At 45.7% G+C, this 26,827-nt stretch overlaps 1 protein-coding gene across 9 annotated transcripts; it reads right to left on the bottom strand.

The window, feature by feature from the left end:
* Nucleotides 1–419: 419 nt before the first annotated feature.
* Nucleotides 420–25,398, bottom strand: LOC127599269 (transducin-like enhancer protein 3-B). 9 transcript variants are annotated; one of them, XM_052063089.1, is made up of 22 exons: nucleotides 24,965–25,398; nucleotides 24,451–24,653; nucleotides 24,100–24,200; nucleotides 23,828–23,891; nucleotides 21,838–21,882; nucleotides 16,678–16,740; nucleotides 16,237–16,341; nucleotides 14,563–14,601; nucleotides 11,808–12,012; nucleotides 11,373–11,389; nucleotides 9,143–9,265; nucleotides 8,593–8,643; nucleotides 8,044–8,205; nucleotides 7,037–7,172; nucleotides 6,435–6,613; nucleotides 5,777–5,853; nucleotides 5,104–5,353; nucleotides 4,132–4,379; nucleotides 3,897–4,044; nucleotides 3,616–3,766; nucleotides 2,036–2,112; nucleotides 420–1,774 (listed from the first exon to the last, which is right to left on the bottom strand). In XM_052063089.1, the coding sequence occupies exons 2-22, from the start codon at nucleotides 24,472–24,474 to the stop codon at nucleotides 1,667–1,669; spliced, it is 2,373 nt and encodes a 790-aa protein (XP_051919049.1). In that variant the 5' UTR covers nucleotides 24,475–24,653; nucleotides 24,965–25,398; the 3' UTR covers nucleotides 420–1,666. The 9 variants fall into 9 exon arrangements, with proteins under 9 accessions (XP_051919049.1, XP_051919053.1, XP_051919052.1 ...); XM_052063093.1 differs by having other exon boundaries at nucleotides 11,808–12,009; nucleotides 16,267–16,341; nucleotides 24,959–25,398; XM_052063092.1 differs by having other exon boundaries at nucleotides 16,267–16,341; nucleotides 24,959–25,398.
* Between the last annotated feature and the right edge of the window lie 1,429 nt (nucleotides 25,399–26,827).

Here is a 26,827-nt window from a genome sequence, read left to right on the forward strand (position 1 = left end):
TGATGGTCGGGGTGGGCGAAGGCGTGGGTGGTGACATTTTTCTCCTCGATACATTCGTCTAGTTTATTGTCCATCCAAAGCTGTTTGTGTGTCCGTTTGAATTTTTTTGGTCGATGGTGCAGTTGTCAGGGTTCTCTCGAGGTCGCAGACATTCACCAATGATCGTTATGGTTGATCTTGTTGCAAAGACGTTTTGAAAATGACAAGAAAAACGCTTCGCGACCGTTAAAACGGTTTGGCGATGTCTGGCAAATATCTTTGCAACATTGTACAAACCCTGAAAAAAAAAATCACGTGTACATGACTGCGCTAACATTCACCGCTCACTGAGATAAGGTGGAGGCCGAGGGCAACCGCCCACGCACCTCTGCACGTTCCTGTGGAGAATATTCTTTGAGCAGAGAACGAGTCCGCGTCTATAAAAAAAAAGTTTTATTGATTTATTAACAACTATACATTTCTTGACAGTGCTGACAGCGTTTGCTACATACTTTGGTGTGATGCCGTGGGAAGTGCAATGCCCCCACACCTCCCGCCACCCCTTTTTGTTTTTTGTAGGAAAGGCCGACGTTGTCAGAAGCACAGTGTAAAAACCAGACTGATTCACTTAAGCGTTCATGGCAACATAAACACTTGATTTCGTCTTTCACGTATTTCTGCCTCCCGCAGCTTCAAGGACAGGCACTGATCATTTCCTCAAGGACTGAAAGGTAGAGACGACTATAACCTCCCAGGCATGATGGACCAAACACATTCGAGCAATATTAATGAGATTTGACAAAAGAAAAGGGGCAGACTGATTCTAATGGCTTCGAATTAACTTTTTGACATTAGCCAAAAGTTAAGAAAACAATGGTGCAATTCTGCATCCCTCGTTACGTGGAATTAGCTAAAAGCACATTGTCATTAAGTTCATGGCTGCTGCAGTGCTTCTGCTGCCAACTGAGGTCCAAGGGTTCGGCTATCAATTGAACTCCCTCAGTCTCTTTTCTTTCTCTTTTTTTCTTTTTTTTTTTGGGATTCATTTCTCACTGGGTCCTACCGTGGCACAACTGAGTCCGTGGTTCCACAATGTAGATCAGATGACATTATCTCACAAGAGCACCGAGCACAAAGGCCATTCAAATGTTCCGCAACGTCCCAGTTTACGGTGTCCTGCTTCTCTGCATCTTGTTGAAAAGGTCAACCCACAGAATGTGCTTCAAGGAAACAAAGAAGGTGAGTTACGGTTCAAAAGTTCTAATCTATGATTTGCGCTCACGTATGAAGTAAGACGGTGAGGGCCAAAACCATACCACAAGTACATCCAGGACATGAAAATATATATAAGTTTTATAATATATATATATATATATATATAATGTCTTTGTATTTAATCCAATATGTACACTTTTCACAAGACACTTGTGGACCATGGTTCTCAGGGCTGAAGCACTGCTTCAGTGGGTTTTGCTCAAATAGCTGAAAAAGAAGAAATTCAAAAGAAAATAAGACGCAAAAATGTGAAACCCTCCGACAAAAGGGCGGCACCCTGTCAAAATCAGCTTCCCTGGAGCGGATGTCGTCAGGGGTGGATAAAAGTCTTGTGGTCCACTTTTCAGATCGATGGCAGGGTCAGCGACAAGAGTAGTCTCAGTAGAAGTGCGAAAGTAGAGTGAGAGTGTCTCTAGTAGATGACCTCATAGACCGTGGCCTTCTTGTCACCAGAACCCGTCACGATGTATTTGTCGTCCGCTGAGATGTCACAGCTTAGGACCGACGACGACTCCTTGGACTGCACAAATAAAGCAAAGTCAGTTGAGCTCTCCTATTGGATATACATGAACGCCATTGAAACGGATACAACTCAAACAAGTAGCTTCTGGCTTTTTGCCAAAAGAAAAACACTATGTGCAGTGAGAAAGGGGGAAGAAGGATGAAATTAGTGATAGAAGCGGTAGGAGATGCTTCTGGCTTTCTTGAAATGAACAAGGACATCTGAGTTGCGCAACATGTTCTGCTCGTCAATGTGCATCGTCGGGTGCTAATACCGTACCTGGAATATGCTGGCGCCATAGGGAGTCCTCCAGGCATTCAGCAGATTGTCCTTCCCCGTGCTTACGAACCATTTACCTGACAACACAGAATCGTCTTCTTCAGAAAATAATCTCCACTCTCCACAAGCCAACTGGTTGGAGCAGTTACATCTACAATGGTAACGTTTAGGCCGTGGCACCCACAACTGGAGCCAGGAGGCAAATGCATAATGACTATCCATCAATGGCCATCAAAGCTAATTGGGGAAAGTAGTACAACATAAACGATGGGGGGGGGGAATCTCATAATGGGGTCCACGCACTATTTCCGCTCAGATAATTATTTAAATCAGCTTCTGACTAATTACCCAAATGACTAGTTGGCTAATGGTGTAATTGATGGCGCCCAGAGCCCAGAAGAAGTACCATTTCAACTAACCGGCTGTGTCATGGCGAAAATTCAACACTGTGCTGGAGGAGGGCTTAGAGCAGAAATAAATACTTCGGGTTTGGGGGTTAAATGTTAAGCGATAGCAAAATCTCATTTGTCTGTTCTGGAACTTCAGTTTTACAGCAACACTGCGACAGGCTGGGAGGGATCTGAAGCAGAGGCAATTTTCTCTAAATAGTCATGTTTGTAAAGGAAAAGGGGAAAGAAAAAAAATGTCTACATAACTGTCACAGGCATCTACAACAACAGAGCAGATTTTTTAAAGTTTTTTTTTTTTTTACAAAATAATGCTACTATGCATTACATAACCTGTAAAACCGAGATTTGCTCGGCCATACAAATCCTTGGCCTCAGATCAAAGATGTGCTGCTTTTAATGTAATACTCAACATTACACTTTGCCATGAAAAGAAAAAAAAAACATCCCGGCCTCCAATGATAATAAAGTTGTAATCCTGAGATAAGTAGACATATACTAATACCTGCAAAAAGATTCTGGGTGTGTCTACAAGAAGTCTTCCACAAAAAAAGGGGTACATACTGTATATTCCAAAAAACGAATCAAATTTTCTCAGTCTTCATTACTACCGGTTGAGAACATTATCGGTTCATCAGAACGGGAACAGCTTTGATGACCCAGTACTCTCTTCATCTCCCTGGTATTTTGCATACTTTTCAGCAGGTCTGGTTGAGGAATGACGTCTAATTTCTTGAGCACATTCCATCTCCTGTTTATCTTGAAATTGTTTGTTCTCATTGCCAACCTCTCTCTTCACGGCAGGTTTTGAAAAAGACAAGCCTGGGAGTGGGTGACTTCAGAATTACGTTTCGCTGAAAGCTGTCACAAGCCTAAGCTCTGTTAGCCCAGAGGTGATAAACACATGCACACGCACATACACACTGCCCGGTACGGCAAAAAACATGGGGGCTGCGCTAACAATTAATTTCGAGGTCAATATCATGCTGCAAGATCATCTGAGATCACACGCCCCCCCACCACCATTTGGCGAATTTGAGACCCCGAGCTTAAGACAATATTGGACAAAGAAACGAACTGACAATTCTAGTCCCAGCAAGTCCTTGCACAGCTAACCCCCCTCCCAAATAAGAGATCTTTCATGTGTAAAAATGTCTGACACAAATTTCTTACCACAGTAGGCAAACTTGAGCGAGAGGACACAGCTTTCGTGCAGATGTAGCTGGTACTTGTCAGGCTTTGTGTGGTGCAACACCTCCACATTGCTGCTCTCCATGCCCACAGCCAGCCATTCTCCAGTGGGACAGTAGCCTAAAGAGAAGATCTGGAAACGAGGGCCAACCAAAGAGCTGACTACGGAACCTTGCACAACTTTCAAGTCAGAATGTTGAATGTTGGCTTTGAATTAAAACAAAGGCAATGTGAATGCCTCCGTTTAGGTATGTCGTCTTTACTTGTGAAGTAAAGTCATGCTGCTGAAGCTGCCGCCCTTCTCTCAAATCCCAGGAGCGGACCGTGTTGTCCAGGCCTCCGGTCCAGAGCTTGGTCCCATCATGCGAGATGTCGATACAGCTGGCTCCATCCGTGTGGCCCTGGAACTGCCTGCAATAAGACATTAAGTCATGATTCTGTGAGGGCTGCGAATTCTCTTGGAGCTGGACATTTTTATTGACGTGTCGGAGGACTTACCTGACGAGGGTCTGATTATGGAGGTCCCACACGGCGATGTTACCATCCGAGCAGCAGGAAAAGCAGACCTTTGCGTCGGGGCTGATGGCCAGCGCGTAGCAGGCTGGGGCAGAAGAGGTAAGCTCCGCCTTGATGCGTGGCGTCTGTGACGCCAGGTCCCAAATGGTCAGCGTGCTGGCTTCGCCGCCCACGATCAGGGTGCGGCCATCGGGCAACAGCTTGCAGGAGCGGATGTAATTGTCCCTGTTCTGAAGCACAAATGAGAGGTGAGCATTGTGCAGATAAATGGAGAACTCCTCGAAAATGCCCCCCCCCCCCCCCCCACTGCCCCCCACACTAACAAAAATGCACAAAGGTCTCCAATTTCAAGTCTGTGGGGTGTAACAATGATTTGTACGGACTTCATTCCCTCAATTGGCTTTTTTACGACAAGTGCAATTTTGGAAAGAAAAAAAAACACTTCGTCCCTCATGATAAAGTGAAGATGAAAGTGTCAGCATGACCAGGAGATACAGGGAAGGCGTTTAAGGCAATAGTCAGGAGTGTGAACGCTCTCAGCCGAATTAAAACAACACACTGACGACTTGATAAACGCCAATTGCACTCCCGATGCACCTCAAGGGTGTTTCCAGCCATATGAAGAGGACGAAGCCATCGTATCAAAATAAGAAAAGGAAGGCAGTTGGGAGGAAGAAATGCACTCAGTAATGGGAGACAAGGTCAACCAATCGGAACATCTTTAGTCAGCAGGATTTTTTTTCCCGCAGCAAAGGATTATTTCAGCATAGCACAGCACAGCGCAGCCAGACACTGCCAAATTACTCACATTTCGGTCCCAGTGGGATGTGGGGTTAAGCTACAATGGGATGTGGAATGGGACTCAGGCAATGAGCTGTCATACAGCGAGTATATAATGTCCTGGCAAAAAGGCATTCTGCCATGACCATGTAAGAAACAATGACAACTAATTACCAGACAGTCAAGTTGGGACACGGGGCTCTTGCTGCCCGGTTGGCTGATGTCCCAGATCTTCACGCAGCCCTTGCCACCTGTGTAGACGTGACGAGTGGGGTTGCTGATGGTGACGGCGCACACAACTTCCCCGTGGCTCAACGTGTTGATCTGACGAGCGTGCCGCGGGATGCCCGGGCCTATCAATGCGTCTGGGGGGAAGGGCACAGGCTGCATCTGACCATCCGCACTCACGTGAAAAGAATATGCCCTGCAGAGAAGCCAGAAGCAGCGAGGAGAGCAATTTGAGAAACGTACGTCTCTTGTCAGAGTGGCTTTGTCATTTTGACACAGGCTGCTGAAAAATATACCACTGACAGTCACGTTATCCTTTTCCCCTTGTGATAACAGTCGACTGAAAAGAATGTACATTTTCACCAAGCCCATACGATATGCTATTGTAACGTTCATGATCAGTTCAAAATGTATTCAAGTTGAACTGCGAGAGTGAGCGCTACCGGCAATCCGACAACACACTGACAATGGGGAAAGGAAGGGAAAAAAAAGAATAAGATTGATTTCCATTTTAAGTTTGCCATAAATCAAAGTGATGGTAAGCGGTAGTTACAACCACAGATGCATTTAGCTCTCTGTTATTCACCGAAAGCAACATGACACGTCGTCAAATACTCACGGTTTTCCTCCCGAAATGGAAGGCAGGCTGGTTGGCAGGCCTGGCGCTCTCATGTGGGGATGAGGGTCAAACCCCGCCTGCATGAACAAGCGGAGTAAAGCATTCAAAACAAATGACAAACTGCCGTTATAAGTTGCGCTATTCAAATATTCGCGTGGAAAACGATGCCGTCTTTCATTATTCACAAGAAAGCCCAACGCGCTTGTTTTCTAGGCAAATCCCTTGAAAAGCATAGGTTCTACTCAAATGCGAACGGAGAAGCTTTACACAAGATAACACAACATCCCGCTTGGTAATACTCATGAAAACCTGGGAGATTTTCAAACATGAGATTCGTTTGGGGGGAGGCGCCTTTTTTAAGCCTTTCCAATGCTAACTAGGGAACATCAAAGTAATGGGATCTTGGAAGTCTTTGTGTGTTTTCATTATGTAAACAAAGCTGTAGCCAGGGGAGCAGAGACATTCACAAAGAGTTATGGAATGAATACTTGAGTTTCTCCAAGACACTTTGCATACAGATCGTACAACTTGAAGTGAGGAGGCTTAATTCATGCCAACGCTGATCAATGCTCGCGCCACATGATGAGGCTGACGTATACAAAATGTGCGCAAAATCTGCAACTTTTCACAAATTCAATATTCAAGCCACAATATTTACAATTGGCGAGCGTCCATAAGCAGCAGCGGCGGCAGCCGCTGCACTCATCTGAGGTGAAATCAGACCAGGATAGACACCCGGGCTGGTCAGGGATCCATTCATCTCATGATGGCCCATCATGGCAAAGGGGGTGGCGTAGGAACCCGCAATAGACAGCGGGGTGCGAAGGGCGGGAGCCGCTGTCGATGAGGAAAAGGACATTTTAGGGGATTACAAAAACATTTTTCATGACATTAAGTGCGCTTTGGTGAAGGTCTTGATTTTGCAAACTTTGAGAGGAACAAAAAACTGCCTCACTTTCAATTTTGCTCCATCATAGGTTAACTTTTTTTTCTGTCCTGAAGTGCACTTTGTGTCCCGCTAAACAACTGATGTCTTAATACTCTCAAGTTAGTTAGTCGGCAGGAGATATTTCATGCTGTAATCTTGTATCAGTTTTTTCACAATTTAAAAGCATGGGCAAGACTACAGATTCATTTTGGTAGGAAAAACCAATCCATGCGGCAACATTCTAAAACATATTGGCAGTTTTGTTTATTCATTCCATTCAGGCCTGCAAAATAAGATTGCAGCAGGTCTAGGGTGATGAGCGCGATTATTACCTAATGCCTCCATGCCAGGCGGTTTGCCCATAGTGAGAGGCCTCAACCCAGGAGTGGTGCTTGTTCCTGGTGTTGGGGCCTCGTTTCTGGGTGTAGGTGTGTTGGACTTCAGGCTCGGTGTCGATGACTTATCGTTCTAAAATAACAAACAACATGCAATTGTTTTTTGTTGTTGTTAGGCTTACTGTCAAAGCTTTGTCAGATACATCAGGGTGAAGAAAAAAGTCAGCAAAATGTTCAGTGACCCCACGTAACATCTGCCAGTTCCAAAAAAAACAAAAACAAATGGAGCTGAAAATAATTCCATTCGCAAGGAAACGCCGAGTGACACTCTGAGTGGATAGCTCAGGGTAATCCAATCCCACACTGGCACTTCATTACAGTCGTGGTTTGAGTGGTTGGCGTAAGGGTGGAGGCGTAAACCTTTTGCTCAGAGGTCAAGCTCGTTAAACATAACTCGACAAGCTAGACGATGGCCGAGCACTACATCATGAAGCTTTTTCTTGCGTCCCCAATCAAGGGAAAAGAGATGGGCTCCTCAGCCTGTTCAAACACATTAATGCGAGATGGAAACTGGGTGTCGAGAAGTAGTCTGTGGACTCTAATTGGACCAAAGCGGCTTATGTCAAACCAGTCCTGGTTACAATCAAAGAGAAGAAGGAAATGATGGCGGGAGAGAAGATGAGAAAAAACAAGGAAGTAAAACGAGTCATGTCTCAGTGTTATATATAGCCTCCGCGAGAAAGAAATGACCACTTACTGGCTAAGTCACGAAGGCGATTGAGAGGACTAAGCCACAGGGTCTGATTTCCAGTGTGCATCGACCCACTGCCCCTTCGAGGCCCTCATTGAAACGAGCTGCTAAGCCCCCTCCATACAAGGCCTTGCAAAAAGCCCACTTTATTGGACAAATAGCTTCCAGTCCGTTAATAAAAAGCTTTTGCGCCCCCTCCAAAGCACCTTCTTTGTTTTGTTTTTTTTAAATATACAGTATAAATGGCGCTTACTGCCATATGGGCGTGGTCCTTTGCTTTGGAAGATGGCGTGCTTCCTGAGGACGCCACTGAGGCAGGGCTATTGGGCGCAGCGTCTTTCTTCAGAACCCGTGATTTATCCAGGCCGTTCTCTGGAGGAGAGTGAGCAGGGCTCACGCGAGGGGTGGCTGGATCCTACAGCGTGAAACGAGACGGGCCGGGAGTGAGACTCAGCACACAGACGGGAGGAAGGAGACTGGCATGTACACGCAGGTCAAACAAACTGAGGGCCTCATGTGCAAACAAAGATAATACATAGATGGATATACTCATGTGTGCTCAAACGCTCTCATACACAAATACTCCTCATTCACCTGCTGCTCCCTTTTATCTTTGTTTTATTTTACGCCTGGACACCAAAAGAATGATAAACAAAACGCACGCGCGCGCACACACAATCAACATTATGACAGACATTTTGGCAACAGTGCGGGAGGTGTCGATTGGCCCACAAGCAGCTGTCTTTAGCAATGCGAACGCTGCGGAATGTGGCTGGGCAGCATTGTCCCAACGCGGTCTTACCTCGTTGGAAACATCCACCACTAAGTCATCGCTCTTGTCTCCGTCACTATCCTAAAATGAAGGCATGCCAAAGACACAATACAGTAAGGATACAAATGGCAAAAAAAATAGTAGGATCATTCATATTAACCTGAGAAGGTAAGATGGTGTTTTGGTTTGATTTTCTGTGATCAGCATACTCTGTCCTGTTTTTATGTTTTGTTTTGTTTCTTTTGGGGGCGGGTCTATGTTTGTTTCATTTAAACTCACAATAAAAAGTGCTGCTTTATTTATACTTACATTTTCAGAAATGACATTTCTCGTGCAGTATCTTAATAAAAACCGAATGAGTATAGAACACTTCAATGTAGGGGTTGGGGTCATCCATTCCGTAACTGCTGAATCAATACTTTTACCGAGAAATTTAGGAGTGCTCTCAATTTTGGATGAACATTTGAGATGATGATGATGTGCTGTTCCTTTTGCCCTCTTTACTACTGCCATTGAGCTGTTGTCAGTACCTTTTTCAAATGATATGATGAAAGCAAAAGAATAAAATAAAACCACTCACATATCTGTTCATGCTGTCCTTATCGTCCACTTTACGTTTCTTGGGGTCAAGGCCATAATCTGATGAGCCGCGGTGCTTTTCACTTGCAGCCCGCAGGCTGTCTGATGGCGACACAGAATTATTCTGCCGACAAACAATAAAGAGATGCGTCGGTGTAAATGAAAAGCTCCAAAAGATCCTCAATCTTTAATTATTTACATGAAAGAAAAAGAAAAAAAAACGGAGAAAGCTAACTCAGCCTCTAGTCTGTCATCTTGCTCCATCTTGGCACTGACCGCAAATAAACACACAAATTGACTCGTTAGTCAAGGAAAGTGCCAGTGTGAGGGACCAAGAAAGCAATGCTCTGCCAACTTCTAACCAACACTTTACTAGCGCCGAGACAGGACCAGGCTTCTATTCTTCAAAGCTGTGGCAATTATTGACTGAAACCAAGTGCAGGGTGGCTTTGGACTGATTTGTCATAGAAGAACGTAAAGGACAGCCGAGGGACAAACATTCAGAAACATGCCTGAAGCAATTCAATACTTCAAATCAAAAGAAGTACATGAGCAAAGACTGTTTATTACAGATTAACAACATGCATGTGCATGCAAATACAAAAAGGATGCAAGTCGCCTTCTCATCCATCATCCAATAAAGCTAACTGCCTGAAGATCTGATTGCGTGCGCTATGTCAGGTCAGAGACAAGCCCCTATAAAGGACTGACAGCAAAGTTGATCAAAAATTAACCCAGTGGAAAGGTAAGGCTAAAAAGGGGTCACTAATTGAAAATGACAACAATGTGACGGCAAAAAATGGGGGGGGGGGGGCTCACCAATAGGGAAAATAAAATAAGTTAGGCCAAAGAAAAAAGGAAGAGAGCAAAGAGCATAGACTGAAACTATTTTGGCAAGCGATGAGATCATAGCTATGTGGAAATGAGCTTCTCCGCGCCAGTGGGAATGCCCTCATGAACTGGCACGCTCGAATTAACTATAAACTGGATTTTTGTAGTAGTTTGGGCTCCGGTGCTCTGTGGAGGCATGGCCAAACACGCTGACAGGCAACAACGTAGGGTGAGGAGAGAACTCTGAGGGCAGGCCACACTGATTGGCAGCACGACAAACCGGTGCTTTCATCGGAAAAGAGGAATGAGCAAGAAAAGTGGTCTGGGAGGGAAAAGTGCCACCCTGGCCCAGTGGTGGTTTAAAAAGGCGGCCAATAACACCACAACTCTATGCTTCGCATGGGCTAGCACATAGGGTGAAACTTCCTTCAACTAAGCACGATTCTGTAATTTCCAGTTTCCTGCATCTTGCATCAAAACATTTGTGCAATAACTGCTCGCTTGAGGCAAGGGGAGGGAGACAATGATCAATGGAACACAGCTTGTCTTTGTATGCAAGCCGGTGACCTTTAAAGGGCTGCTTGGACTCAATAACCGTGTACTTTCCCACCTTGTCTGGTGTTGGATTACCAGAGACAAGAGAATAGCAAACCTTGAAGCACGAGCGGGTGTGCACTCGAAAGAGGTGCGGCGAGATCACGTATATGCCGGCGCCGGTGGGCGCTTGTCACTACACAAGATGGAGGCATAGTTTGGCTTCCCTTCAGACATGAGTGGGCCCATTCAGAGAGGCCAGTCAATGGGAACGTAATCTGTCCCGTCCAACAGAGCGTTGCGCTCCAGTTATGCGAGCGCTACGAGGCAGTCCAATAAACAGAGGCTTTATCATGAGAGGATGAAGTTATAAAACGCCAACAGACAGGGGTAGCGAGCAGGCTGGTGAACATTGTTCATGAGACACGCACCCAAAAAAAAAATTATAATAAATAAAAATAAAATGAAGGCACACAAAGAAAAATGTCAGGGTGAAAGCAGTTGAAAGGGAGTCAGGTCGTGGGCGGCCCAAAATAAATCTAGCAGTTGGCAAGGAACGGAAAGAATAGAAGTCCAGTCAAAATTGAGAAGAAATTAAAGAAGGTAGCTGCCTACTAATCCGCTCTGTCCGATTGGAGTCATTTTCCTCGAGGATTAGATGGCTTTCGACTTTATTTGGTTAGACTTCAATATTTGATTTCAGTCAGCGAATACCTTCATGCGAGAGCACTCGTATCCACAAAACGTGTGGTCTTACATGGCGAACATGGATTTCTAAGGATCTCCCATCTCTGTAAGGTACACCTAATCACCGGCAAAGGCGGGTCACGCATGGGGCATAAGGAAAGAGTGGGATGTCAACGTACCGTGCTCGACTCTCGTTCTTTCAGAGGAAGAGCCCGAGGCGAATGAAACGATGAGGGGCCAGAAGAGAGAAAATCAAAAAGTAAATTAGTATGGGTGTCACAACGTCTCCGTGCTTTCATCAGACAAAGGTAATACGTTATTCAGATCAAAGATTCATCTCATTTGTGATGTGATCAACTGCATGATTCATTTTCATACCGGTGTCTAAGAACATATTGTTTAAAACCATTCTAAATGATATTGAATACCTTTTTATGACTGGTTGGTAAATGTTTGTTAATGCTTGGTGGGCCGGCGACAAATTGGTCTTTAAAATGTCTCTGGTTCTGGCTTCCTCGTGACATTTACAGCATGTTCAATTAGCTGCACTGCATATCAACTGGCATTTTGGTGGGGGAGTGAGTGAGACAAGAGAGACAGAGGGCGCTCCTCACCTCTGTGCTCCAGGTCGTGATGGTTCTTCTCATCCTTTACAGGCAGGTGCGCCTGGCTGCCAAGAGCACCAAGCGCAAGCAGACCAGAGCCAGCACCCGTCACAGGGGGGATGCCGGGTGCCTGTAAACCTGATGGGTGCGGGGGCAGCTGCACAGGTGGCCCGTGCGCTGCGTGGGAGAGGTGTTGGGCCTGTAGCTGCTGCTGCTGCAACAAATATAGGGAGGCGGGAGGGAAGACGAGAGGACAAGTGGGTCGGCTGGGAAGCGAATGCATGTATGACCGCACTGGACGCATGCATTAGCGCTGGCTTACACCAACATTTATTCCCGGGTCAAACCGATTATGGATAATAGCGAGATGACAGCGACTGCCAACAGCTCATTCACTGAGAGGAAAGCAATTCATTTCCCTATTGTGGGCAAATACCATGTCATCTTTTCTTGCATATCATTTGCACGATTCACGCCGCCAAGGAGAATGACAGGTGATGACATGTCCAGTTCCGCAATTTTGTTCACAACTAAATAAATACACACTCGATACTGTACCAACAAAAGCACTGACACAAAAGGCCATTAGATAATGATTGGATGTGATCCAATTTTTCACATTCCCGGAGGGAGCGGGTAGGGTGGGGGGTGGGGGGTCTAAGATGTTGGAGTGCGTCTGATGGAATTTCATCTCAATAATGACGGAGTTCAGTTCATGGCTCTGTGAGGCAAAGTACAGTTCTTCTAGACCGGGGGTCGGCAACACGCGGCTCCAGAGCCGCATGCGGCTCTTTAGCGACATCACGTGGCTCCCTGGAGCTTTATAAAAAAAAAATGGAAAAAGATTTTGATAGTCGGCTAATATAGCTCAAATATATATATATGATATAGATATAGATACATGTTGCAGCTCCAAAAAAGGAGAGCTGTGGTGTTGGTTTTTTAAAACGTACACTTTTATGCAACATATTTATGCTTTTAACAGTCTCGACAAACACAGACACGTCTGCGTCCGACTCCGTGCCTTCTCTTCTCTCTTCTCGTTCAACTCGAGAGGCGTTTAAAGACAGCCTCCGAAAAACAGAAATTCATGATCACTTCACGAAGAAAAGCGAAAATAACGTACCAAAAAAAAAAAAAATCAAGCATTGTAAACATACAACAAAGGAATGAATAACAAAAAATTCTGAGACAGTCCAGCCTCCTACATACATACAGCATGTTTCCATCATTGTAAGTTTTATTGGCTTTTATATTTTTGCGGCTCCAGACATGTTTGTTTTTTTTGTCCTATATGGCTCTTTTAACATTTTGGGTTGCCGACCCCTGTTCTAGACCAAACCGTGCCGTCATGAGTCTCGCTTTGTGCTCAAGCACACAGTGAGGATGATGCCGCAGAAGCATTTGAAACAGAACCTTCGCCGAAATATTCAGATGCTCAAATGTGCAGATTTAAGTGCTCTCACACAAGCCACAACAAATTCATACTCTTCATTTGGAGGGACACTTGGAGTCTTCTGTCAACAAAGTTGTGTGGATTCTAAAACAATGAGAAGGAAATAATCTCCACTAAAACCCTCTTTTCAGCACAGTCATACAAATGCCGACCCACAACCCCCAAGAGGCCTCTGATGTCTGTGTGTAAAAGGCAGTCGGGGTTAAAGTGAGTCAACAGACACGAGTTAAACAGCCACTCAGGCAAAGGGAAGAAAGTGCTCTAAAACGAGGTTAAATAACACTTAGCACATCCATCAACGACTGCGCACAAAAATCCTGACTCTTATTGTCAATCTATATGCTAGATTGTATCTCAATGACATCATCCTTACATGCAATACTGGAAACAGACAAGAGAGTGCTCATCACGCAGGGGCTCATTTAACGATGATGGAAATTGTTAAATCGTATTCGGTTCGGTGTTTCGTCGGGAACACGGAACCATAATCGCAAATGAAAGCAACGGAGAGCCAGCAGCGCCAATTGATACCGTAAGCGTGCACGGGCTTAAGCACACACTCTTTCCCGTGAGGTATGGGGGACAAAATGTCAACAAAGGCTGCAAAAGTAGCGAGAGAGAATCAGTAGCTAACAAGAGAGTGGAAGCGTGAGCATGGGATTGGGGCAGGGGCATCCCTATTCAGTGAGCCTAATGAGGAAAAGTGTGCAGGGATCGTTATCAAGAAGCCTCATTAGTAAAATGTGGTTGGGCAGACGAGTGAGGAAAAAGGCGAGAGAAGGAATGGGGGGTGGGGGGATGGGGGGAGACCGGGTAGAAGGAACTGAAATAAATTGCTTCCAATTCAATATTCATGGTTAAAGAGCTGGCTCCCTTTCAGTCTTATCTATTTTCATTATGCGTAAATGCCATTGCAGCCGAAGCAACTTGCACAGGAAAAAGGCAATTAAAGTTAACTAGGCGAAGCCGACTCCCTGCAGAACACAACTGTCAGCCAGAGCAAGCGTCAACACCAGCCCCAATGCAAACCAGCTGGCACCCTGGCGCAACAAGTGATCGTTGATCACCGCGTGACCTACCAGAAAACACACCTGACTGATTACACAAATTAATGAGCAGCAAACGTTTATGCGGCTTATCCTTTCGTCTCCTGCAAAGCCGTGACACCCCGGTAACACGGACGTCTAACAAGATACCAACCACACGCTCAAATCGAGCATCATCCTAACCACCTCCCATTCGAAAGCGATGCAGGTTATATAGATGGCAAGCAGTTTTAAACAGATGGCGCTTTGAGTAATTTCTGACCATGAAGGTTGGATAGAAACAGTGAGGCGGCTGCTGCTTCTGAAGGAACACAGAGGACAGGAAGAACAGATTCAGAGAGATGACAATCATGCATACAATGATACCATTACCAAGTACACCTCTAAGTGCCTAGCATGACCCGGTTACCAAGAGTGGAAATGCCAATGCGCCATATGAAATATCGCCTCATGAGCGCCACATTGGCTTGGGCTGGCCCGGAACATGTTTCCCGATTTTTTGAAAAAAAGGCAAACGAAGCCATGCATTGTCAAATACTAAATGAGGCACGAGAAGTCTCGAGCTTAAGCAAGACAATGACAAGTAACATTCCTCACTCATACAGTATTTACAACAGACAGACACTGGTCATTCCAAGTTAAAATATTTACCTCCAGTTTGACTATGTTAAAATCTGCTCATAGGCTCAAATCCGTACGGTTCGATTGGACGTTGGCGTTCCGATTTTTGAATGTCAGGTCCCACTCTCTTTCGGCAGAGAGATTGATTACCTGCCACGCCGGCTACCAAATAAAGCTTTTCTTTCCTCTCCCTGTGTTCTGTCGGTTCCATCTGTAATTAAAGAAAGGTCAGTCCTGTTGCTGACAGGCTGACCTCTATCAAGGGGAAATAGGAAGTAATTATCTTTAGAACCGGGGGTTGTGCTCGGGGCTCATTTAGTTTAATCGAATTTCACTATCCACCTCTCATTAGGCTTGACCCTCCCCGCCCCCACCCCACCTGCACCAATGGGACAAGCTAACCACTGACTAACCTCTGCAACAGAGAAGACTAATCAAAAGGGTCACTTTAACATCTGGATCCAAGCTGGCTATTGGTAAGCGTCTTGTGCTTAAACGAAAGCAGATGGAGGACCAAATAAGCAAAAGGTCTATTTGGTTCGAGCGCAATGTTGGCTTGTAACTATTAAAAGGCCAATTACTGGTTTTTAAAGTGCACTTACATTTCTGCCCTTGAATCAGAAAGAGGAAAATACAAAATTGAAATGAGGCCCCAAAGATGGTCAAAGCAGACAGAACTTTTGGCTCGGAAATAGCCTCAACAGAGATTTCACCGTACGTTGTGACCTAAAGACTCCATTAGGTTACTGCCGAGGCAAGTCTCTTCATTGGAACTTTAAATTTAATCAAGGGACAGCAATGAAAAACAATCTAAATTGATTTATCATCCCTCCTCGTACCTTGCACAACCACGTTGAAGGGAATAAATGAGCTTCATTTTCAAAACATTATGAATTATAGTAAAACAAATCATAAACATGCCACAACACTGAAATCAGGGGCAAGTCTGCACACCTACAGAGGAACTTGTTATTTGCATTCAGTCTGAGCGTTCAAAATCGACAAGTTGGACGGCAGAGCTGACTTAAAATGACGTCAGCGAAGACAACTTCCCCCCATGTTTTCTTCCTGAATAATAATAATAATACATTTTAATCTGTTGCCCTTTCCGTGTTTGTCTCCCACATATACTGAAACTGAAACTCTGGCCAATTGAACCGAAGCACATGAAGGTGAAAGAAACCTCCCAACATAATGTAGCACGCTGGGATATCATCAGTATTTGACCGTGGTCTAGGGTGCCAACACTCCTCTCGACGTGCAGATTTGCCCCCGTCCTCAGGTGAAATAAAGAAAGAAGAGGGGGTATACACACAGTGAGAGGCAGATTGGGAAGTCCACGTACCCCGATGATAGCATTCAGCTCGGTCATCGTCACCTGTTTAGCTCGCTCAACAGCTTGAGCAACCTGCTGTTGGTGCTAGAGGAAACACATCAGGAAAGAAAAGCAATCATTTAAACTTCAAACCGGCATTTTAAATGGGCCCCCAAAAGAAAACACTCATCTGGTATACATAAATAAACTGTTTGCTAGATTGGTTTTGAATTTCAAGCTTGGTCATTCCCATTATGGAGGCGTATGGACATAAGTCGAGACAGTTGCACCCGCAAAGTCCCGGGGACACTCGGAGATAGGCCCGAAGTCTAAATTGAATTGTGTTTGACTTTGGAGTTTCCACTGCACTTTTTGTACTTTGGAGAAAATGATGAGTGAACATCTTGCACTTAAGTTGCTTCTTGCTGCAGCGACACTTACCTCTTGAGACAAGAATGGCATTATCTGAGCCAGGATTGCATTGAGACGTTTCGCAATCTCAGTCTACGGGAAGAAGGAGACAAAATATTACTGATACGGCAGTCTGGATGAACGGCAGACAGCGAGCAAAGGAAAGACGCGAATCAAGCAGCCAAACATGACATATGTTACGTCCATACACAAACAAATGTTTTCAAGGTTCAGTTGGATAGAACTGAACTTCACTAAATTGGGTCCGCCAGAAAACAAATTCACGCCCCACTCTCTACTGCCACCATTAGACTCAGCCCTTATATAATTAGGAGGCTGAAATATGCTAATGTCGTCTGGCTGGAACGAAACTAACGAGGTCCATGCTTCATAATTACTGCCCGTGGGGAGCTTGGGGCAGGCTGAAGCAGTCATCTTAAACCTCGGACGCCATCTATCAGAGGCATCTTTGGTATCGACCGGATTATTAGCTGGGAGAGCAAGACGATACTGCGGGGTCTCATGCACATAGAGTACTTTTCAGTGCTGCATTTGGATAAATGGATGCTTCGGTGCCCTGCCTACAGATATTACTTGAAGGCTAATTGAGCTTTTTAACCTTTTTAAAAGTGTACTTTCCAGAGACTGAGGAGGGGATGAAGACGAGCAGAAAAGCTTAAGGAGGAGCAGCGCAGACTGGTGACGTGAAATGCTTTGATTTGACGCCAAGGTAATGCGGTTTGACTGAAGCAAGGCAGGCGAACTAATTGATTCGGAGAGATTAGGGGTGGAAGCCCAGCAGGTGTGTGTGCTGCATTCCACTCATTTTCAGCTTTAGACTTGTTTGACTGTGAAAGTGGATAGGAGGAGACAGGAGATGCCACTGGCCTTTTTCCACAACCCTTTGTGTCACTCCGTTGATTTTGCAGCGCACTACAGGCGAGGGAAGCCAAGCAAGGAATCATCTCTGTGTCCGTCTGACCTGGCTCGCTGTTGTCTCTCAACATCCAGCCACCTTCATCCCGCCAATGCACTGGGCAGCCTTCCTTGTTCATCTCCACAACACACTCTCCCCCCTTCCTCCATTTCCTCACATAACATGCCTCCACCCCCACCGTCTCCCCTGCATCACAGCTCTGTTGCTGGGGCAACCCTATCCGGCAGGGATGATCGTTATGTAAATTAGACTGGGGTCCTGACCAGAACAGCCCGTAAAATCATATTAGGCGCGGCACAGAGGAAGGTCATTAAATTGAATTTTCAGCCTGTCGATGTGATCGGCACAGGAAATTAATGAGGGATAACTGGGGAGCGGGTAAGTGAGGTGCGGCATGACTTAAAAAAAAAGGACGACAAGAGAGGGAACTCATAAAGCATCATCATTAGTGGGGGCTGGCTGCAATGACACACAGTGGGATTACAGCGTTTCACTGGAAATGGCTACAAAGGGAGCGAAAATTGTTGAAGAGAAAACAGTGGCATGCTGGCTGGCACACTTGGCTATTAGAGCAACGGCAAATGGAAATGTTTAAAGAACAATATCCATGTGTTCACACTAAATAGACACAACAAAAGAAACTCTGAGGTGATGAAAGCAATCCTAGAATCTCTTGGCCATGGACTGAAAATGGAGCGATTTTGTCGGCACCTTCTTTTCGCTGGAGATCTGCAGTACCGAATGTCGGGCAAACCAGGTTTTTGAATGATCTTGAAGCACAGGTCTCATTGGAAAACCAAACACAGATTCAAACATGGATTTGGGCTGAGAAATAATTTCACACGCAACCTTGTTTGCCTCCGGATTTTGGTAACACGCTTGTCAAAATTATCAGGACGGTGTGCAGCGTTAAACCCGATTCAAGTAAACAATTATCCACCGCACTGAGCAACAACAAGCGGCCCTTCCAGAATCGACTCACTAAGAACAACCATTTGAGCTCTGACGGCTGAATGTGCGCTCTTAATTTTGATGACCGCTGCCGTGAAAAAGTAAACTACAGTGGGCCTACATCACTGCCTTAGCCCTCCTTTCTTATTCTGACTCCCATTTAAAAAAAAAAAGATTACTTGTCACAGGGCTTTTAGCGGCAGAGATGGGCGCTGGAAAGAGTTTACTGTCACTTAAAATCATTGAAAACAGAAGCCTTCGAGGACGACAGGGCTTTTCACTGCCGTGCCACAATTACAGGTACTCAGGGTTGTTTAGCAGCAACACAGCATGGAGAGCCCTCTCTCTCTCCCTCTCTATCAATCTCTCTCGCTCGCTCACTCTCTCCTTCCACTGCATCCCTCTTGTCAATGGTGCGTTGAAAGCCATTTGGCTGTTTGTCGCTGCAGGCATTAGTCCCCGAGTGGAGAGCAGAGACGAGGATTCAATTGCAGAGGAAAACAAGTGGCGTATGATGTGGGAGGTTGTTTGGGAAATTATCTTCTCGGCTAGAGCGCAGGAAGAAAGAGGCACTAGGTGTAGTCATTGTGTCTTCTTCATTAAAAAAATGCACAAAGGCTTTTTTGCACGCGTGCCATTTTATTTGTCAGCACCTACCCACAAAACTCCAGTGAAGTTCTTCCAGAGGAGATCAAGTATTTTTGACGATTGCCAACAGATTCGTTTGGGGAAGTTGGAATCATCACATACAGGAGACAATGTTTTGATAATCCTCTCTCTGTCACAAGCCTTTTATAGACACAGACAAAGCGGATCTTGCTTTCTGCTCCAACAACCACGATCCAGTGCTTGTGAGTACAAAGCACACGCGCAGGCTCTCTCCTACCCGCACCCCCTTTGCAAGGCAACCAAAATAAAGCACGTCTCGCACAGAACCCTAGTAACCTCATCAACCTCCCTTGAGAGGCAGTGTGTGTGTTCGCGGAGTTAGTTTGTTTTGGCTTAGAGACAGGTCGCCCATCATCACCTTGGCAAACAATTCCAGGAATCCGCTATAAATTATTCATTTGCACAAGCTTGCTTTCTGCTGCTCTTCGCTCTTCCCTCCTCCTCACACTCTTTTTCCTCCATCCAGGAAGCCGTTATCCTTCTTGATGGAGCACTTTCCCCTCTTTCCAACGCCAAGTCAGGACATGACACATACACAGTGTGCCTGCTGATAGTGCAACTAAAGCAAAAAAAAAAAAAAACTTGCCAAACGTGTATGTGTGTGTGTTTTCTCATCGTGATCTTATCACATTGACAAGTGACATCTAAATGCGTGCAAGAGTGAGCGTGCGAGATAAACAGGTACTACAAGAGAACAACGGTAGTGGAAAGAGAGCGCAAGCCCCGCCACAAAGTCAGCAGGGCACAGCGCTGAGGCGGCCTAATGAGCTGCACTAATTAAAATCACTTATTGACAGCAAGCGAGGGTGATTACCTCCAACGTGGAGCCTTTGCCATCATCGCAGACACTGTCAAAACAAATTGCCCCATGGCAGCCGCAAGACATCGCCTCGGCTCCGCGGCAGCATGGCCAGAGCGGTATGGATGCCATGTCAAGATATCGCTGGCATTGCCGTGTAAGTCATAAGAGTATTTATTTCTACGCGCAGGGGAGTGTTTGAGCTCATTGCTCTGCTTCTCAAATCTGCTTTGGACTGATAAGAACAAAGCCAGCCAATGTCTTTTTTTTCACACTGCCATCAATCTTCCGGCCAGGCAAAGTAATATGGCCACCAATAATCCAAGGCCAGGGGGCTGTCCATTTACCTATCGCTGATGTCATCACAAACACTCGCTCATCAATGCTGGCATAAAGGAGGGTGGCGGGAATCATGCATTATTCAGAGTGCTCCGTTGACACCGGCAGGTTTATCGATAAAATAAGAGGGGACTCACACACACACACACACACAGGAGAGGAGCAGTCGATTGACTCATTTACCCCGAAGCGTCTCGCTCCTTTCCTGTCTCTTTCCCCACTTGAACCCTCTCTGTTTTGTACACCACTACCAGCATAAAGACGGATCAACCACCTGCACATTTGTTGCGGTGCCGAAGCAACAACAACAACACTCACAAGAGGAGGGAGCGGGGACAACGAGCTGCTTGATAAACAAAAAAAAAAAAAAGCCCAAAACACGCCCACAAAAAGCACGATAGCGGACCAACGGCGCCGTGTGCTGCTCACGTTCCAGTTGGGTTACCCTGGCACTGATGCCTTGAAACTGCTCGTTCGGAGGGCCACGACGGCTCTATACCTCCCCTCTGACTCCCTCCGACTGTCACACGTCATATTGCACCGCTAACGGCACCGGGGGCCATCATTCACTTCGGATGCGAAAACTCTGAGCAAAATATGGCAGGAAACCGAGTGCAACCATCAACTGCAAGTGAATGAAAATGAAATGATTGAACAGACACCTGATGAGACAATAGTTTCACGCCGATGAAGTCTGCAGAGTTAACGACATCCAAAATGATTTCAAGCCTAGGAAAATGCTGATTAAACTATGATGATTAAATATCCTGCGGCTGGAGTTTTAATTTCGTATGAAATGGGATCAACAAAGTCTTACCACTCATCCTACCAACAACGTTAGTAACAGCAAAGGTTGCATATTGAAAATAATCCCCCATTATGCTTTGGACTGCGACCCCCCACTCCCAACTGAAAAAAACAACAAACAGACCACAAAGTCACTTTGGGTCTGAAACGCGGTCACCATCTCAGGACTTTCACATTCCATCCGATTCCATCTGCTCATTTTACTAAGCTTGGCTGTTGCATGAAAGTACTCTTGTACTAATCAGGCTTCTCCTTTTCATCTTTGGCAGCAGTAGCCGGCAGCAGGATGCCCGGTGCAGGGTGGCAGCTAAACTAATGAGCTTTTTGTTCAGCTGGAACAAGGCAGGCAAGGGAGGAAGATTACAATACAGAGACGTGCGCGTGCGCACTCACACGAACGCGCGCACACCAGAGCGTTCAGAGGGGACACTAAAAGACATCCTCTCAGACAGTCTGCCAAATACTTCGCTTTAATCTTATCAAACCATCCCCATCAGGCAGCGTGCCCTTCATGTTGTTGTTTAGCCTGTCAGCATTTTCACGACAGAAAGCCAGTATGTGTGCCTCCTGAAGGCATTTCCAGATGAGGGTAGGAACTAAGGTCAGGTGCGTGTGTGTATTCCACAAAGACCGGAGGGACAACGAGATTGTTTTGGCTAAACACAGACGGGGGTGATATGGTACATACCTGTTTGTGCATCTCAATATTGAGCCCGTAGGACATCTCGTAGTACTGCAGGCCAAAGAGAAGACAAAGCATTAGAACGTCCTGACGGTCGAGGCTGTGTGCGTCATCTTCAAAAAAAATAATGATAATAATAAAATAGCGCAGGTGAATTATAAATGCTGCAATAAATTGTACTCATGAATGAGAACCTCATGCGTTCTGGTCAGTTCTTGGCGGGTGTGACCAATGCGCTGCAGCCAGAGTTTAACATAGGAGCACGTTTACTATACCAAAATGCTTACGGAATGTTGCAATATTGTAAACGTGACAGAACGTGATGCTGGAACGGAGCTTCTACTTGAGCCTTTGCAGCATGCTGGTCATAATTCAACTGCTGTGTCTCATGTAGTGAGTTCTAAAATGGTTCTGACTGACAAAACTATCATCATTTTATCATGTGACTAAAGTGTAGCATAGTAGTAGTAGAGAGGTGCGTAGTATAGACTAGGACTGCACAATTATCACAAAAATATCAGCGCGATAATGGCCCGTGTGATATCCATAGAGCACAGACGTGCGGTCACTTTCATATGGAATGACAGGTAGCGGTGATACTTTTTATCAGGCTGAGCCAATCAGAAACATCCTCAAAAGCCCACCGCCGCCCAACAGAAGAACAGGATCGAAGAACACACACACACACTAGAAAATGCGAGGGGGGAAGAAGTTATTTCAATGAATTAGCTACGGGAGGGATTGGGACCCTACCGTCCAACCGCGGGAATGCACATTGACACTGCTCAGTGTGACAGAAATGCCCAAGTTGTACACCCACATCACCTCGCCATTTTGCGCCGTTGAATGATTGCTGCACACTTTTCGCGACGTCTGCGCTACCTACGAGCTGCGGCTGGATAGCTAACGTGGCTAAACATGACGCGAAGGCCAAAGTTTTGCTTTGCATCTGGTGTCTACCTCGCATTAAGTCACTAATCATCACCTCAACGGCGGCGAAAAGGCAACACTTCTGTAAGCAAGCAGCACCGACGACGAAGGAAATAATGATCAATAAATATCAATGGATATATGAATAAAGCCTATTTAATTCAAGGTAAAATAAAATCTGGATAACGAAACGGAAAGGCGTTTAAAAACGTCATTGGGAGTGAAGGAGTTAAAATATGAGCATTTTTTTTCTTGGCGTGAGTTAGTGGCCCCATTTTATTCTGACTTATGATTCGCACAATAAATGTCATTGTGATTCCTGAACGGCGGGTCCATTTCAGGGCCCGTTGAAACCCCATTCGCCATCCGTCCCAGACGACCATTACGGTTACGCGCAATACTGCCGCCGTTTGTCGTCCTTACCCATCGACGAGTAAATTTTAGGCTCAGTATAGGAAGGGAATCGATACTGTGATATGAATTGCCCAATGACAAAAATTGTGTTTGATTTAAAGTTTAACACGTGGATCTTAGTTAGAATTGGACTGCGAGTTGATTGTCTTAAAATATACAGGTGACCTCGATTATCTCATGGGCTGATGAAAAACACACCAAATGGCCTCCATATCTCAGGACCCCCTGGGTGTCAGGAGTGTCACGTTGGGATAGTTAAGAAGAGGGTGGGTACAGGAAACCCTTTGATTCGTGCTCAAAGCCTGCAGGGCGGCCATTAACCCGCCGCGGGTCATACTTGGTTTGTCGAGAAGGGTCACTTCGGGTCATAAAGAGGACCCCGGGGCCATAGATGGGGGTCGTCACACGCCGCAATCAATAGATGGATATTTGACCCTTGCTCGAGTTTCAACCGCCCCTTGTCCGCCCTGCCCCTGCTAATCCAATGAATACACAGACGTGGAGAGTCAACAACAAAGCAGCAGGCACAAGCGTTAACATGGCGTCTGGGCAACATGGCCACCACTCTGCCGCACCTGTGACCGCTTACCTGAGGCTAAATGGAGGAGAGGACGTTGAATCAAATGGACATCTTGACAATGACCGCACTTACCATGACATAGTGCCGCTGCATTTCGGTCTTTTCGTTGGCCAATTTGTCGTATTCCACTTTAAGACTTGAGGAGAGGGAAGGATAAATAAATATCTGATTAGATACTCCATTTGTGGCAATCACAATCAACGTTTTGCTGCTGCTGTCCAAGTCTCATTCATAAACGTACGATCTTTAATTAGAGGAGTTGCTCAAAGTTCTTAATTACAAGCGTTCTCAGTACTTTCCAGCGGGAAGACAGTCATGTTTACACGCTAGATTCGACGTTATACCTGTGATACTGAGCCTGCAAGAACTGAAATTCGTCTTTGATTCTGTCACAAGACTCTGCCACGGTGAACTTGAAACCAGGCTGCCCTGGCTGGTGAGGCGCCTGCGAAGCAAAAAGAACAGTTTGTCGAACGACCTCCAATTTCCTTTGGACAGGGAGGGGCGAATATGTCTATCGATGCAATGTGGACAAATATACAAAAATGTATTTTAAAACACATGTTAGTACATCGACTGCCGCCAGTCTCTCGGCGCACGATACTAAATAGCAAGGTGTGTAGCTCCACACCGAGGGCGCACCTGAAAGGGCAGTGGTGTGCATGTCCATTTTGAAATCAAGCACAACTACTTACCGGATGCCGGCCTTGTGGATACATATCTGCCCTTCACGCGAGGGAACCCGTTGTTTTCCTGCGTTTTTCCTCAAGTAATCCGAGTGCAGCCAATCACCACCAGTCACCAGAACCTTCCACGGGTGGCACGGGACGGCCCCGGACAAAGTACCGTTCGCGGCTGCGAGGCGCTCAGTCACCCGGCATCGAAGCTCTCGCTTCTCCTACACATGCACACACAAACACGCCGGTGTGGAAGTGGATCTCGCCTTGTTCTTTCACATTCAGTGGAAATAATTCTAGCTCTTCGACTAAGGCAAAAGTGAGAATAACAACCCTCAAGTGTAATCACTGATAGTTTGGATCACACCCTTATGAATATTGGGCTCGTTTCCTCGTAAATCTATCGAGGTGAGAGGCGTTCTACGAACACAAGTCTCTCTCACTGGCTTGCTGTGGTGGTCCAACACAAAGAACAAAGTCACACGCACCCACACATTCTATCTAGCGGATATTTAATGTCGCTCACCTTTACCTTTGTCTCCACTGCCTCCCTCGCCCCCCTTTTGTTAATTTTTAAATTCCACTCTTAGGTCGTTGTATATCCTTCATTCGCAAAAGTCACCGCAGCAAAAAAATAAAATAAAAAGAAAAAATATCCGCTCCCTTTTCCTTTCCGTCCTCTTTTCGCTCCTCCACTGTGCTGTGTTTCGACCTCCGTGGTCCCGAGGCTGTGGACGTACTCCGTTCAGCAGGACTATGGAACCCCCTTCGATATAAGAGTATATTAAATCCAGTAGTAGTCAAAGTGGATTCCAATGTGTCCTATAGATGGATGTTAGGTAATAGCACTACTTGGCGGGGAAAAAGTCCGGAGTTGTGAAATAAAACACAAGCTAGCCCGCTTCTTCCGTCGCGCGTTATGCCACACACAGACTGAGTACTGACACGAGGACACCACTGACGTGAGAGGACCACTCGCTAACCAATTGGATGTTCCAGCCAATCAAAACGAACAAATCCCACGTGGGGTGGACGCATTCAACCGTTGCTCTGATTGGTCAGTGATATGTGACCTCACACACTCGCCATTTTGGATCTGAAGTGCCAATCGGTGTGTTCTACAACTTGTTCGAACAAAGCCAACATTCTAGATATTGGTGTACGGTGGTCATTACTAGGTAAAAAAACAGCGTGAGAATCAAACCGTATACAACAGTACAACATACTCGCGAACACACACGCGATCATTCGTTTTTGCTCTGCTGCTGTTCCACATTTCACCTAAATACTACGGTGTATAGAATTGTTAAAGATGCGCACGGTGTGAAAAGTGCTTAGTTAAGCGGAGCGTTTCCTTTAACAGCTCCAAATTGAGCGACCTATTTCAAATGAAACATCAACCATTTCTGCTTTCTCTTTATCAGCAAGCCAGTGGGCTACCACGCTTCTGTTCTTGAGGACATCAGCCTATGAAGCGTTGCCTTCAATGCATCACACCACGTGGGTCGTCCCTCCCCCAAGCAATCCATGTTATCCAATAAGCTCTTAGCTGTCTTCCCACACAGCTTGTAATTGGCCCAGCGCAGGAGAAGCCGTCAGTCAGGATGCAAGGCTGTCAATTAAACCCACGTTGGATTCGGTGCTGACAAATGCCGGCGCTCCTTCTCCCTCCTGCCTGCGAATAGAGGCTGGAATGGCTGCTTAATTAGCTTCGAATGGCTTTTCCTTTCAGCTCAAACAATCTGTCACTACCATGTGGTAAAAAGAGCTTTGCATAAAACAAAAGCGAAAAGTGGAGGGGGGGGGGGCAGTAGGGGCTAAATATCAGTTTGATTTCCCTTCTCTTCATCCCCCATGAAAACGTTTTCTGTAAAACAAAGCTTGGACCTCGCTCAACACTGGCTTCTTGCAAGTTGCGTCCTCACCTTCTCCTCTTAAATGTTCAACGACTTTATTTGCTGTGGTACGTTTATGTGTAAAATCACAACGTGCCATTTTGGGAATGAAGACGTTTGTGACAGGAGGACGAGCTCAATCCATGAAATATGCGAGTCATTCCTACAGCTGTGGGAGATATTGGGGGAGTCTAGCCCTGAAAATGTCATACCGATTGCATCACGTGTATGAATTCACAAAGTTGTTTGCTCCAACTGACTGAGCATCAATCATAGCTGAATTGAGAACCCTTTAATGCAAAATACACAGTGGTTTATTTTCTGTTGTGGTGAAATATGAAAGTAATCCAAGAAAGTAATTTGTTATTTGGATTCGAATGGTTTATTTGGTTGGATGTGTTCTGCAGTCCTGTGTAATTTGCTTTTACTTGTTATTGTCACATGTTCAAGCCACTCACCCTGTTCTCAAAGTGAACAACATTCTAGACACTTGGCATTTG

This window comes from Hippocampus zosterae, chromosome 4 (assembly GCF_025434085.1).
Source record: "Hippocampus zosterae strain Florida chromosome 4, ASM2543408v3, whole genome shotgun sequence".
NCBI lineage: Eukaryota > Metazoa > Chordata > Actinopteri > Syngnathiformes > Syngnathidae > Hippocampus > Hippocampus zosterae.